A 16192-nucleotide genomic window follows, 5' to 3' on the forward strand; every position below is an offset into this window, starting at 1 on the left:
CGTTCTTTATTTCATATTTACTAAGAGTGGGGAGGAGGGTGGGAGCTGTGCAGGAATGGGTGGGGAGTGGGAGGTGGGGGAGAGATAAAGATAGAGCAGTAGTCTGTGAAATTAATTACCCAAAGGAATTTATGAAAACTGTGCATGCATGGATGGATTCCATGATCAGGTTTACTGAGGTCAAACAATGTGTGGCTAGGAACCACCAGACAAGTCTAGGTAGCTGACCGGAAGTAGTTGGGGAACTGCACATGTAGTTCATTAAGAAGAATTAATTTAAAGAGTCCCACTTTCAGGTACACTGAATGACTACATTCTTTCCCAGGTTTGCCTGCCTCCTGGTTGTCTGTGGAAGCCTGTGGCTATCATTAAAGGAAGCATTTGTTATGATGGTTCCTAATGAGTCTCCTAGTCTACTTTGTTTGCAATGAGCTGCCTGGTGGGGACTCAGAAGAGCCCACCCACAGACCTGGGTTGGGCTAATTCTGGTAGAATTTTTTAATGACAAATGGCAGAAAACCCAACCTAAAATCACTTAAGCTGTTAAGGAATTGGCTTACAGTGAAGGGTGGATCTTATCAACTTCAGGGGGAGCTGGTTTAAAGAGACCAAATGAAGTGACTAAGATTGGATTTCTTGGTGGCAGGATGGCAAGAGCAACCAGCCCTTACATCTTCTTGTCATCGAGTCCAGCAGGAATCACTCTGTCCCCACCAAAGCCAAACATTCATCTTTGTCATGACTCTCATTGGGTGGGGAGGGGTCACACACCTCCCCTGGATAAATCACTATGGTCGGGGAAATGCAATTTCTCGGACTGGCTAAGACCCAACCTGTCTATGTGAGTCAACTCTTCCCAAAGAACATTGCTTCCCAAGGGTAACTTGGGTACAGTTTTTACCAGAAGTAGGATACATGGATGTTGGGGGGTAAACACAGGAGAAAATCCTCTCCACCCCATGAGTATGCCTGTTAATGAAGCCAGCAATTTCCTTACATGGCAGCATGACTGCCAAGGACAGAAATATTGGTATTTCCAGTGTACACCATACACCTTCCTCTCCCCCACCGCACTACCTCACCACACTCACACTTACTTTGACTGAAAGCTAATTAGGAGGGCTCAGAAATATTCCATTGCCTTATGTGTAGGCCAAACCTCAGATCAATGACGGGAGAGAGGCCATGTCATACACTTAAAATGGAAGAGAAGAGCCTCCAGGTATACCAATCCACTGGGTACCACCAATTAATTTATGCATTAGAGGTTTGAAGAGCATTCTTAAAAGAGAGTGAGAGAGATGTAAGGAGATGTAATACTGCTTGTAAGGGATCCCCAGTGTATTAGGGCTGAGAAGAGGAGTTCTATATTTGGATGTAAAAGGAAATGAAATAGCAATTTGGATGGGCTCAAGAAGGAACAGCGCTGACTTGGGGAAAAAAAAAATCCCTTGTGCTACTAGCGGGGCTTCATTAGGTTGTTCGGTGTTTCCCTGGCAGTACCAATAGCATAGTTAGGCTTTTGGCTCCTTTAGCCATTTTGCTTCTTTTGTGGTATTTTTCTTCTATCATATTTGGCTTAAACACTATCTCATTTCACTACTGCCCTCTCTCCATCCCTCCCCAAGCCTTTTCACTGATGCCTGCCTGATAAAAGGCTCCACATCTGATATTAACCTAAAACTTCCTTGATTCCTTAAAGTGGGTTATTCATTAACAGAAGCTAAATTACTGGTTCTTGGGCAGCTCTTCTCATTCTTTCAAATGACTGATTTGCTCGCAGAAACTTCTGTAAGTCTACTGTAAAAATAAGTGAAGCTTTGTGCCCATTGTTAGCTCTCCGCAGAAGTTTGGGAGAGGGAGGAGAAGTTACTCATTTGCCCGGATTCCACACGGTGAGTCCAGGGGAGGGAGTCAAGTGTACCGCAGGCTTGACAAGCAGCACCAGGAAACCCGGCTGCTTGCCAACAGGACAGGACGGGCAGGGGCTCCCGGGCTGCTCTGAGCATGGTCCTGGGTTGCAGAGGAATTGCTCTAAAGATCAGGCATGTTGCCTTCTCTTTCCTGTGATGGCCAGAGTTTCCTGTGCTAAGAGGTATGGCTATCCTCTTTCTTGTCCTTTTGTTCAGCAAAACAAAAGCTAATTAAAGTAAATGTCAGAAGCTGCAGTGAGGCAAGCAGTGGGCTGCGAAAGCTAGGGGGGCAGAGAAACTTCCAGGGGCTGGCTGATTATGCAGATAAAGCACATTTGGGAGTTTTGTGTCTAGCCACGTATGCATGCATTTCAGTTATTCGGGTAAAAAAGCCACCTCTCTGAGGGTTATTAAAACACGTCTCTAGGCCTGAGGAGCAGAAAACTGTGCTTCTCTGTGCATTTTTGGTTTATGTGCATTTTTGTTTTACTCTATAATAGTCTAGGCTCATTTCTATTTCATAATTTGTTTACCTCAAGAAACATTTTGCAACCAGCAAAGAAACAACCCCTGCCTATGATTTTCAAAGAAAATTCAATAGCATCACTGCAGTCGCTGGGCTGGACCGTCACCATAACTGTTTGCTGTTGCTATCACTTTTCCCTTTGATAGTTCAGATATCTTAGAAGTCATAATTGAATCTAACCACTTTTCGGTTCTTTCTAATATGTATTTAAATCGCCATAGCAATCGACTGTTGCATTTCTTGACATGTATATATGTTTTCAATTTAAAGAATAAGAAAAAATACTTAAGGCATTATTTGAATTAGCCATGCAGTTGTTTTAGTATATGGAATTTAAATGTAAATAAAGAAATATTTAACATAGAATTTTCCTTGTAATTTGAGAGTTTAGGTATACTTTCTGGAAAAACAAACCTACAAAATTTGAATTAAAAAATGTTAGCAAGATTTATATCAATTCCAGAGCAAATCTGACCTGCAAAGTCCAACTTTACAGGTGAAAATGGATACACTATGAAATCATTATGACAGATCACAAATTCTTGGTTTAGAAAGTTGGTTAAACTTGAAGATGTTTCCCTCATTCCCGATGAAGAAAAATGTTTCCTATTTATTTTTGTTTCAATAAGTTGCAATGCATGTTAGAAATTAAATATGGCTTTTGAGCTCTTGCCTAAACAGGTTACCAAACCTATGTTTTGTATATGTTTATGGTAACAAGTCTGCTACAAACGCAGACTAGGTGAGTCCGAGTGAAAAGACCAAGGGCTGAGTTCCTTAGCATCATTTGGAATAACCCAGCCTCAGAGGCTTTTAGTAGAAGTGAAGTGTAGCAACATGTCCTGGCAGAGGAAACTGAGAGACGCCTGGGGAACAATAGACATCTTGTGGGAAGGGCTGAAATGTATGCGGCCAATTCCCATGGGAACGCCTGTAGTTCTTTCATACTGTGTGAAAAAGATGCTCCTTGAAAAGAATCTTTAATCCTTTCTTTCAAGGGAAAAAAATCTATCTGAGAACGGTATCAAAAGTTTCTAGAACCCAAATGGGTCTACGTTAGTCCATGGGTATTTTTAATACAGGCGAATAAACTGCAAATTTATTTTATTTTATTTTTATTTTTTAATTAAAGTTTATCGCAGTGACAACTGTTAATAAAGTTACATAAATTTCAGGTGTACAATTCTGTAATACATTACCTATATCTCACATTGTGTGTTCACCACCCAGAGTCAGTTCTCTTTCCATACCATATATTAGACCCCCTTTACCCTCTTCTGGAGTGCTCCTCCCCCTTACCCTCTGGTAACCCCTAAACTACTGCCTATGTCTATGAGTTTTTGTTCCTTCCTTTGTTTGTCTTGTTCTTTTGTTGTTTTCAGTTTTATGTACCACATACATATCTGTGAAATCATATGGTTCTCTACTTTTTCTGTCTGACTTATTTCACTTAGCATTATACTCTCAAGAATCATTCATGTTGTCACAAATGGTCCTATTTCATCTTTTCTTACCGCCGAATAGTATTCCATAGTGTATATATACCACAACTTCTTTATTTAGTCAATTTTCGAAGGACATTTTGGTTGTTTCCATGTCTTGGCCACCGTAAATAAACAATGAACACTGGAGAACATTTGTCTTTATGGATGAATGTTTTCAGATTTTTTTGGGTAGATACCCAGGATTGAGGGATTGCTGGGTCATATGGTAATTCTATTCTTAATTTTTTGAGGAACCTCCACACTGCCTTCCATAGCGGCTGCACCATTCTGCATTCCCACCAACAGTGTATGAGGGTTCCTTTTTCTCCACAGCCTCTCCAACACTTGTTACTATTTGTCTTGTTGATGAAAGCCATTGTAACTGGGGTGAGGTGATATCTCATTGTGGTTTTTATTTGCATTTCTCTGATGATTAGTAATGTTGAGCATTTTTTCATATGTCTATTTGCCATTTGTATATCCTTTTTGGAGAAATGTCTCTTCAGGTCCTCCACCCATTTTTCAATTGTTTTTTGTTTTTTTTTATTATTGTTGAGTTGTATAAGTTCCTTGTATATTTTGGATATTAGCCCCTTATCGGAGGAACTGTTTGCAAAAATCTTCTCTCATTCTGTTGGTTGCCTCTTTATTTTGTCAATGGTTTCTTTTGTTGTTCAGAAGCTTTTAAGTTTGGTATAGTCCCATTCATTTACTTTAGCTTTTATTTCCCTTGTCCTTGGTAAACTGCAAAATTTTTGATGCGCAATATTGTTGTCCAAAGCTTAATGTAAATAAAGATGGTTATTCTAGAAGTGAAGAAACCAGAGAATGTTCTAACCTCGAGTTGGAAGCTATAGGCTAATTTCCTCAGATTTCCTATATTTTCATTTAGTAGAATCTACTGATGCATAATAGAGTAAACCAGCAATGTTTTATTAGCACCCATTGAGTGTAGGTCACCTTGAAAAGTCATAAAGAACTTTCCCTCCAGTGTCCTGGAGGGAATTATACATTCCCTTCTTGCTGTTACTATTTAGCCATGGTGGGGGTAGCGTCAGAGTAAGGCTTTCTCTCCAGGGAACAAGATAAGTTTGCCAAAAAAAAATTAATAGTGACACATTCAAGATAGTGCATGAACTACCCAGATTTATGATTGAAGGAGAGTACAACTGGGATATAAATATGACTCGAATGGGAAAGTCCTAGGCATGTGTAATGCTGTGCACCCAATATTAGGTAGCAGTACAGAAGTATTTGCTTCTAGGGAGGGCATGGGGACATGTTAACAGGTGAGTGACCTCTAATATAAGGGACATTAAGGATATGATTGCTGTCACTGCCTGTGTAGTTGCTCTCTGCTAGGTTCTGTGTTAAATGCCTTGCATAATCTCAGTGAACCTCCCAACAACCTATATCATAATCCTCGTGTACAAATAAGGAACCTGAGGCTCAGGAAGTTTAATTAATCTGCCCAGGTCCACACTGTAGGCAATGGCATAGCTAAGCCCGGTTCTGTCCAGGTTTCCACACTCTAACCACTTGGCTCTTCTTATTGGAATCCCATAGTGTCCAAATCTGGACGCTGTATGCCTTTAAAAATGTAAGAGAATTGGATAAAATCTAGTAATAAGAAACACTAATAATGAATAAAGGATAAAGAAGAGGGAAGGCTAAAGAAACATAGTCTATTCCATTAAAAGAGGAGGTGTTACCTGTAAGCCAGAAAATTACTAATAAAAGAATACACCTACTCACAGATGACTGTTTTCTCTATTGTTATAAAAGAAACTCTTCAAGGGAACATTTCTCCATGTGTGGATGGCATAAAAATGTCATTGATCACCAAATGTCCAGGAAATTTTCGTAGGTCATTCTCCCGGAGCATATGGCCTGGTTCAATGTGAGGTGTATAGCCATCTGATCACGCACCTTTGTGGGGCAGCACTCTGGGGGGGACAGTCACAATGTCCCCATCTTAGTGATCTCACAGATGAATTTCTCTGCAGCACAGCTTCCTGTGCACTTTGCCAGCAGACAGGTGATTTGATGGGTAGTTGACCTATCACAGGAACAGACAAAATAGGGGTAGAGAATAATACAGTTTAAAAACATGTTTTTTTAAAATGCACTGTTAGCTGTTGAAAGGAGGCTTTCAGTACCTTTTTCTCCTTTGGAGTGTCAATAGATCAAGCAGGATAAAAGTATTCTCTGCAATACTGAAAGCACAAATCTGCTATATCTGATCCAAGTGGATTTTTATAAAAAAAAAAAAAAACTTCCAGCAGATACAGTGAGGAAAAAAGAGGGTAAAATCATTGATAGGTTCTTGGAAACTCTGACTTTAAGGCAAACAAGTTAGAATGAAACCTATTTTACCATAGGCTAGTTGATATACACAAGAGTTAAGTTCCTATACCATATTTCTGGTCATAAAATAATACCAAACTTTTTAATAGAGACCCAAAACACTTCTAATAGTAAATATTAACATATATGTGAGATATACGTACATTTAAGAGAGATTAATAAGAACAGGTCAGATCATTATTTTCCAACCGCTTATTCCAGTTCAGGATCTTGGGGGCCCAGAGCCCATCCCTGCTCTGTGACTCAGGGCACAAGGCAGGAACCACCCTAGACTGGATGCCCTTCCATCAGGGGTTGCTCTCACACCCACACCACACTCACTCAGGCTAGGACAATGGAGACATGCCCATTCACCTGACTGCAGATCTTTGGAATGTGGGAGGAAACTGAGGCACCCAGAGACAAACCATGCAGACATGGAGAAAAGTGCAGGATCCACACACAATGGCCCCAGTCAGGAATCGATTTTGTTTCTCAACAATTATGTAAGGAAACAATGTTGAAGGAAACGACATTATTCGAGAACCTGCAGTATGCATTCTTGTTAAGTAGGTTTGTTCCGTTTATTAGTGACTTCCTGCATCCTTAAATTTTCCACCATATTTATTGAGAGGCAGAACAAGAGGATCGCTTCTTTAGGAGCTATGGCTCCTAAAGAAACACTCAGTGTTTCAAACTATGTGTGTGAAATCTCTAGAGGGAGGGATGTGTTAATTAAGTTACAGTTCTCTCTTCCCCAGGCTTTGTGCAATGGCTCCCAATAGCCATTCCAGTCACCTGCTTGAGTTCCTGTTGAAAGTGTATTTCCTGTGTGGCGTTTTTTTTCCCCCCATTCTTCCCAGGGAAAGGATAGATTTTCATGAACACAGGGAGTTTTGTTTTCTCTGTTAAAAACAACTCTACTTTACTGGAGCAGGCTTTATGTTTCACCCCAGGAAACAGAGCATGTAACTCAGAGGTAACTCTCTCTCCACTGGGTGAGGCACAGCTTGTCACCTGACCAGCTCTGGAGGTGCCCATGGCATCAGGCTGCATTCCTTGAATTCTTTCACCCTGCACCAGCACCGGCACCGGCAATGAACAACTTCAGGTTCACTGAGCTAAGTGGATTCGGCTCGCTGTGCCCTTGGAGTCCTCTGCCCGAATCTCCCGCCCAGTCTCAAAACACACAGCTGAGTAACAGCAAGCCCGCTTTTGAGGAGTAGCATGCAGGTAAACTGAGCTTGTGGGGAGAGCTGTGACTCCCTGAAATGTGTCATGCTGGGTGCAGAGTCATTTCTCTTTTTGTGGTGTCTGTTTCTCCTTACAGAAATCTGACTTGTCAACCAATAGCTTAAAAATGTTTATACGAATTAACGAGAATCTAGGCTTCAGATTAGGATTCCCTTAAAGATTGAAAAAAAAAAAGAAATTATGAGAGTGAAAGTGGGGAATAAGAAGGAATTTTATAACCCCTTTTTTTGTAATTCAAAAAAGCCAGATTTGGAGGCTGACCTACTTGGCTGTGCAACTTGGCTCTGTGTGTAACCTCGGACACAATATTTACACTCACCAGTCCTGTTTCCTCTTTGGTAACAATATCTACCTGCATGGTTGATGGGAGAACGAGAGAAGAAAGTGTCTAGCAAAGAGCTTGGTGTATAGAAAGTTTCTGAGTGTGCACATGTGTGTGCATATGTGTGAGTGTGGTGGGTGTATCTGCACACATTCATATAGGCCACAGGACTAGGACTTTAGAATGGAGGGTAGCGAGTTTCTCAGAAGATGAGGTTGAATTTGATCTGGCTGTGACTTTCTCTGCTGTTGCAAAGAGACCAGCAGAAGAAGCCAGACACCTGAGCAAAACATTGATCAGAGCTGCTGAAAAATAAATAACGTGCCTTGCTGATCCTTATCTAGGAACGGGCAGTGTAGTGTAGCAGTGAGATACTCCTTAAATGAGGACTGATGGGAAGGGAGGCAGCTTAATAATTATCAAACACGTGTCATGTGTACAACTGTACACAACCCTGAGAGGGCTTTGTCCTGGGAGACCAACTGCCTTCGATCCTCACTCTGCAGCTTGCTCTCCAGGTATGCCTGGGCTGGTTATTTTCCTCTCTGAACATCAGTTTTTCATTGCATGGAATTGTCATGAGAGTCAAGTGACTCAATACTTGGGAAGTTCTTGGAGTAATGCCTGACACACGGTAAGCACCCGCTAAACATTAGCTGTTCATGTCGTTATTTTACAAAGAGCTCTTTTATATGTTATCAGCTTTGATCTTCAAAATAACTTGATGAGACAAACTAGGCGTGTAGTAGCCCCATTTTGCAGATGAAGAAACTGAGACTGGAAAAGGGAATAGCATGAATCTAAAGTCCCATAACCACTGAGTGGCCAGGCTGGGACTTGAACCTCAGTCCCCAGGCAAGAAACTGAGTATGTACTCAGGACTCATGCATTGAATGAAATCTATTTTAAAAGGTTCAGCTCAAAAACCCTTTCCTCCACAAAGGCATGCTTGTGATCTTCCCCTGTGAGACATGTTTATCCCTTATACTTTCCCAAACTTCCTTTTACAGTTCACTGGAGACTTTTCTCTGGATCATCCTTGTGTTGTAGAATGTTTGGTATAAGTTTTATCTCGCCCTTCCCCACCCCTAGATGTGTGAAAGTTTTCATACACACCTGTGTGTTGAACAATAATGTGTTGCATATGATAGACACTCAAGAGTAATAGCTGAAGTGGGAAGCGTGAATGTGAGGCTTCACACCAGGTGTTAAGTGTGGAAAGCTCTGGCTCTGATATGCGTGGGGCAGCTGACTGCTTCAGGAAAGGCCAGATGTTGACCAACAAGCTAGCTAGTCAAGGTGAAGTCATTTCCATCCAATGTCTTATTTTTCCTGAATCTTATTTCACTGAGACTCTCACTTCAAATGTCTGAAGCTGGACGGGGGGATAATGCACTAAGGCGAAAATTCAGGAAAACAGTGTCCTAATTTTTCTTGTAGATATTGTAATTCACCCTTTCACATTTGCCAGGGTGCAAACCACTTTGTAGGACCCTCGTTCCTCTCTCCTCACACCCTGAAACCTTCCCGACCACTCTTCTTCATTTCTCTTCTTCTAAGCTTCTCTTCCTTGTGACTCTTCTGCTCTCTGGTTGGCCTAAATCCTAGGGCATAAAGGGGCAAAGATGCAGGGTCAGTGCAGGAAAGAAGAGGGATTCATTTCCTTAAGACTCTACCCATCTCTTCATCCTTAAATGTTACGAATGCTCTGAGGGCCTTTATTCCTAATAGTAGCCTCACATGGGACCTCACGGGGAATCAACATACCGTGGTGGTTATGAACTTGGAGCCTAGCACTCTGGATCCAAAATCCAGCTCTCCAGTTTACGAGCTGTGTGGCTTGGACAAGTTATTTAATGCCTTGAGTTCCTCACCTGCAAAATGGGATGAAGGACCCTGATATAGTTTTTATCAGGGTTAAATGAGTTAATGCTTACAAAGCATCTAGAACAGTGCCTGGTACAGAGACAAGCATATGTAAGTATTGGGTGTCATTTTTCTAAAGCTGGTAGGTAGCACAAAAGTTTCATGTGGGCAATACTACACTTGAAGTCCCTTCAACAACCTGTGAATTCACCATTTGGATTATTATTGGTAGCCTATTGAATTGAGTGTCTGGTGAAGGATTTGGCTTGTGTTTAGAGACCATATTACATGGAGAGTATGTATCTTTAAATTTTAAAATTGCATTCAGTATAGAGAGGTGCTCCCACAGTCATAGCTCAGAGGGGAGGTCTGGGGCCCAACCAAGTAAGCAGTAAACTTTCTTTTCCCTTTGCACACTCATTCTGGGGAGCACAAGCAGAGTAAAATGCTGGGCAGAATCACCTATTGCTTATATTAAATAAATCACTCTCGGCTTTCACTCTCTGAGCACGTGGCTGCATTTGTAAGTTACTGGCCTGTATAAGATGACTCCACTTCCCCGTAAACCATTAGGGAAGCCCACTGGCTTGAAATCAGAACAGCAGTGCCACAGTTACCATGGGGCCTTGGGGAAGTCATTAAACCTCCCTGGCCATTAAGTGATTGCGAAGGTCTCTACCAGTGCAAATGGTCTGTGATTTTATTAGGCCCAGAAGGGAGCTGATGAGAATAATCAGATACTTAATTTGTGCCATTTCCCTACTCGCTTTAGACTGTTAATTGAGTGAGAAGTACAGTGGGACTTTTTATTATTTCAACTGTGGGAATAGAGGGAGGATTTCCTGATTCCCTAAGCCCTTCATCTTTAGCCTGCATTGCAATGCTATCACCTTCAAGTTCAATGTTCAAGTTCAAGTTCATACTCACGTCCTGTTAAGATTTATTTAACATAACTCCTAGGCAGAGTCCTTAATTTCATTGTAACTTATTTAGAGAATGCATAATAATAGGACAAACATTGAGATCATTTTCTGGACTGAGTGTTAGGGCAGCCTCTGTGGTCAGTATAGCAAAGACGCCCAGCCAAGAAGGAAAACATTGGTTTCCATGTCCAGGAAAAGATAGGCAACCAGGCAGTGAGTTGAAAAGGTGTTTCCTGTGTTCTCTCTTTCCTTCCATTGCCCTTTTCAGTTTGGTTTCTATGGAAATCTGTTTGGGGGAAATCTGGCAAGTGTTGGGCATATTTGTTGCTTGTCCACTTGTTTGCTTGTGGCATGGGGAGAAGTAGAAAGAATATTGAAAAGAGGTAAATAGGTGTGGGATTTACGCTGCTTTTAAGGCTCAAATTAAATTTTCGAGAAACGTAGTAATTTTTGACAGGACTTTTTGAGACAAAAATAATGAAAGAGCTCATTTGAAGACCATCAAGCCAGAATCTGTTATTCTATGCACATTTCCAAAGGTATTTTTTTTCCCCTCTCTGCTGGGCACCAAATTCACATTCTGAGCTCATGACATTCCAGTAATGGCTACATTGTGTCATTTGTTTCTCTTGCAGAGAGTGTCCAAGAAGATCTCAAAGTCTGGAGAAAAATGACCTTTCAACGAATCCAAAGTATACCTCCTGCTACATGTTTTTGTCTTACTAACCTCTGATAACTGGGACACATGGCCCTGGGCCTGCAGAAAGTCAATTGACGATCAAACTCCTCATCATGCATCACCTGTTCAGACTGGTCTTGGGACAGAAAGATCTTTCACGAGCCGGGGACCTCTTTTCCTTAGATGACTCTGAGATTGAAGACAGCCTGACAGAAGCTTTGGAGCAAATCAAACTAATTAGCTCATCTTCAGTAAGTAAACTGGTTTTTAGAGGAGACCTCTGAAACAATCTATTCTAGAATCAAATGATGGTACATATCACAGGAGAAACGATTTTTGTAGGGGAAAGAGGAAGGACCACCAGTATTGGTCTCTCTTATCTCTGCTTATATCTGTGGTTTAGTTGGCATCTAAGAAATAACACCAGGGAAGTCATTGACTTAGGGGGCAGCCAGGCCACCTTTTGCCCACTCAGGGAGACCAGAACTCTGGAAATTGCAGCCCAAAGTGTAAATTCTCACAAAAGGCTTATCTAAGGGTTTTGTCTACAGCCTTGGAATGACATGGAGAGGAGAGGGAGCGAATCCGGGGAAAAGTAGACCTGCCAGGCTGCCTTGCAGCATCAGTAAACAAAGCAGGGTATGCAGTGGAGGCTGAATAATGAAAGAAGGCAGGATGACACCTCCTGCGGTGCAAGTAACATGAGACCAGGACAACCATCACTCTGCTGCCAGAAGTGACAGTTGCCCAGGGCTTGGTCCTGCTGATTCTGTTTGCTTCTGTATCATCTGTTTGCTTTTTTTCTTTCCTTTGCTCCTTTTTCTACATACTGCCCACCGTTTAATTCAACTCATCCATTATTAGCCCCCAGTATCATCAAGTAAATTTAAATTTTCCATCGACCCTCCCATTCCTTTACTTCTCACTGTCAAGATTATGCATTCTGAAAGCACTTCCCAAAGGGAATATGGTTTGATGTTGACCTTCCTAATCACACTTGGACCTTTCATGAGACTGGTCCCATTTCCAAGGCCAAGGCCACCAAGCACCCATTCACATTCTCCCAGCTCAACAGCCTTTGCCAACACGTGGCATAAATTCCCAGTAGGCAAAGGAAAGAAGTATGACTCAAGCCATAAAACACTGAATTAGCAAATGTGTACACACTTCAGAAATAACAGCTTTCTTCCATGTTACAATGGGGAAACATTTAAAAGGTCTGCTAGCAACCAGTGCAGCTTCTTCCTGCAGCCTATCAGCATGTTCTGTTTTCGGCTGGCACAACATGCTAGACTCCCTCGGGGACCAGTGAAGTCACTGCCCAAACACTCTTCTTTTCTCAGGTAATGTCTTTGACAGCAATTATGTGTCCACATGTTTTTCCAGAACATTAATCAACTCAGACGGATTCAAAATACAGAGTATTCCTGGTACATTTCCACTTTCTGAGTAGGATTTATGTGTTATTGCCAGCAGTCCCTTTCTTCACACTCCTCTGGAAATTAATATACCACTGATTTTCATCTAATCTAATATACATATGTATATATATATAGATATATACATATGCATATGTATATATATATGGTATATAATATACCAAAGCCTATTTCCACTAGAGGTCACTAGTGTCAGTGATTTTGTTTGTTTCTTTCTTTCATTAATTGCTTTGTCTCACAGATGTTAAATTCAGAATTTTAGCACTGGTAAGTTCTGTTATGGATCCCACTTTTAACCATTAGGTCTGGCAGGTCCCTTGTCATCAGGAGAACTGTCCATCCTTTAAGCCCTCCAATCCCACCAGACCAGCAGATCTAGACAGTCAGTAGTTCTGCGTTCTTCATCTACTAACTTCTCTCGCATCTCACGTCTTCCATTTCTCTATCAGTAACCATGGCATAGAAAAAGTGGGTGACAGAATAAAAATAATCATTTTTTAGAGGGATTGTGCAAATCAATCTAATTTTTAAATTTCTTAATCAATCTTAATTATAAATATGTCCTTTCGTGAAATTCCTTCTCCCTCTCTATTCCTTTAAAAGCCAGTTCGTTTCATTATTCCTGAAATGATTTCCAGCGGTTCTAGTCCTTAGTGATTACTTCTCTCTAAAAAGACATGATTGTCCTTTTGCATGATAATCTGTCCTTATAGAAAGCCATCTATTCATATACTCTCACGTGCAATCTCTACATTAAGAAATCCCAAATCTCTGTTTTCAGCCTTGACATCTCTCCCTAAGCTTCAAGCTCATACTAGTTGATGTCCAGCACCTCAAAAATCAATGTATCTTAATTAGAAATCATCATCATCTTTCTTCCAGTTATCCTGTCCTGGAGTCACTCTTGACCCCTTCCTCTCACTCTCTTCTTGCCCTGTGAGTTCTGTAGACACTGCCAGAAAAACGCCTCTTCATCTGCTCCTTCTTTTCCCTTCCTGCTGCTGTCACCCTGGCTCTGGTTGTCAAAACAATTGATCTCCCTGCCTTTGGTCCTGCCTTTCTCTAGTTCAATTTACCAACAGTTACCAGAGTCAACTTCCTAAACCAGATTTTATTACACGTCTCTCCATTGTTAAAACACATCCATGATGTCTCACTTCCCATGACATTCAACGACCAATGCCAGTGATCAGTCCACTGAATCACCAGACCTCCTCTATGGCTTACTTCTCTGTTAGCTGCATCCTATCCTTCCCTTAGGACTAGGACCAGATCTTCCTTATCGGTCCTTTGCTAATCAATAACCCTGGAGCTCAGTAATCGATTCCACTTCTCAATTTATCATTAGAAACATAGAACCTTCAAAATCATCTTTTCCAACTTCATTCCAGCACAGAAATCCCTTCTTTCTTTAGGACTCCTAACAAATAGCTGGATTTTCCTTCTGCACTTGCAACGATGAGGAGGTTTCATCAATATGAGCAGGTTTCTTATATTTTTTCCTGCTTCTCAATTTTGCTTTAGTGAATTTCCCCTTTCCATTGCATGAAGCTTGATGGGACCTTCAGCCAAGACCCTACTTTGACATGGCCAGTAGAAGAGGGAGGAAAAGAGTGGGGACATCTAACCCAAGCTATGCCAATCAGAATTTCTTTCCCAGTAATTCTAGGAAAGATATCAGCAGAGGGTGATTTACCACAATGATTGTTCCCCCAAGAAACAGTCCGTTGGTTCCTGCCTTCCTATCACCATAGCTGCTTTGGTCACTGCCCTTCTAAGGCAAAGTACTGCAGCATTTTCTTCAAATCTGTGAGCCACATTATATCTTTTAATTATGATTGCTACTTTGCTATAGTCATCCAGACTTTTTCCGTTGCTTGGGACCAAAGAATCCTAACTGACAAGGAGATACCTCTTCCAGTGTTGGAAGTTCAGATTGTCAGTGTGCTCTTCCTTTTGGCCAGATGAAGTCTTGTTCTTTACGCTTTGTTCTATCCATTGTGTTTTGTTCTTTGCCCCAACGATCAAAAGAATCTAACCCCTAGAAGAACTTTAAACATATGAAGATAGGTATTAATCTCACCTCTGGGTTCTCTCGTCCCAGCTAAACATCCTTAGTGCCCATATGGTTTCCATGACAAAGAAGGAGCCTATGACAGGGAAAAGCTACACCAGCTCACATTTCTAGTCTCAGGTCTGGAAACAGTTTTGTCAATACCTGAGAAATGCTATCAAATCATGCTATCCAAATGAGAGACTCGGAATTAGAAATTAGAATTCTGACTTACTGATTTACAATGTAAAATAAAACTCAAGTCGGTCAAAATTCTTGTGTACTCCATACTGTTCTCTCCAACTCTGTTTCCCCAGTCTTTCTCTAGACAAGGAATATTATTATTGATTAGATTTCTTCCTCCTCTATTACAATCACATGTCAGCTCTGCCTCCCTGAGATTATATTTAACTCACTGGGAAATCACCCATATACAGATAGTATCTGGGGTTACCACAGTAGCTGGCTAATCCTATTTATACACATGGACCGTTTGTTTGTTTGTTTGTTTGTTTGTTTGTTTGTGTGTGTGTGTTTGTTTAATCCTCAAAGAGCAATCTTGTTTCCAAGTTCTTGGAGGATGCCTTATTGTAACTTCCAAGTACTGCCTACATTCTCAACATTCTGGTTACCCTCCCCTGAAATCTTCCTAATTTATTATTGTAATGTATCATTGCCTAGTACTTGAACCAATTTTTTAGAAAAACTGCTGGGACTAGTCAGGTACTCCATTTCTAAAATTTCTTTCCAATAATAACCTCACACAGTTGGGCACATTTATCCTGTGATGGGCAGAGATCCTCAGGTTGAATCAAAACTTGTAATTAGATAACCTGAAAAAACTTTTTAAAGTAATTTATGTCATATTATAAACCATTGCAATAATATGCCCTTTAGGCTCTTTTTTACAGGATATCCATTCCTTTTAAAAATCATGATTCTGTCCAATGTGTTAGTTATCATTCAAGCTTTGTCGATCAGAAAATTTGATAAGCAAGCTTCCAATTCTCCTAAAGTCACTCACAAAATAATTGAAACTTACTAGATTCCATTCTGCAGTCCATGCCCTCTTTTTCCATATTACTCAAAAACACTTCTGAAAAATATTTACTCCTTATGTTTTGCTTTGAAAATGTGACTTCTCACTCATAATTCTCTCCAAGTTCCCCAATTGTGCCTTTAAGTTTTGTCTTTTCATTTCAAGTCCTTTCTGGAATACCTTTACCTAATAATTATTTCTTCTACTACCTTGGCTCTCCTCCCATCCTGTTTCTGGTGGGATTGTCATCTTATGGATTCATCCTCTTCTCCGGCTCCCAACCCCACCTTTCATATGATGTTCATACATGCTGAATCGTTCCACCCACCTTCCAGTTCACTTTAATTT

At 40.9% G+C, this 16192-nt stretch overlaps 1 protein-coding gene across 3 annotated transcripts in view; it reads left to right on the plus strand.

Moving 5' to 3' along the window:
• The first annotated feature begins 1754 nt into the window (after positions 1-1754).
• Positions 1755-16192, plus strand: part of VEPH1 (ventricular zone expressed PH domain containing 1) — a 208968-nt gene continuing 194530 nt past the window's right edge. For 2 of the 3 annotated variants that reach the window (XM_081029346.1, XM_081029348.1), the window contains exons 1-2: positions 1898-2095; positions 11270-11564. In XM_081029346.1, the coding sequence (XP_080885472.1) occupies positions 11427-11564 (138 nt within the window). In that variant the 5' untranslated portion in view covers positions 1898-2095; positions 11270-11426. The other variant, XM_081029347.1, reaches the window with a different exon arrangement.

The sequence above is a fragment of the Rhinolophus hipposideros genome, assembly GCF_964194185.1.
Source record: "Rhinolophus hipposideros genome assembly, chromosome: 2".
NCBI lineage: Eukaryota > Metazoa > Chordata > Mammalia > Chiroptera > Rhinolophidae > Rhinolophus > Rhinolophus hipposideros.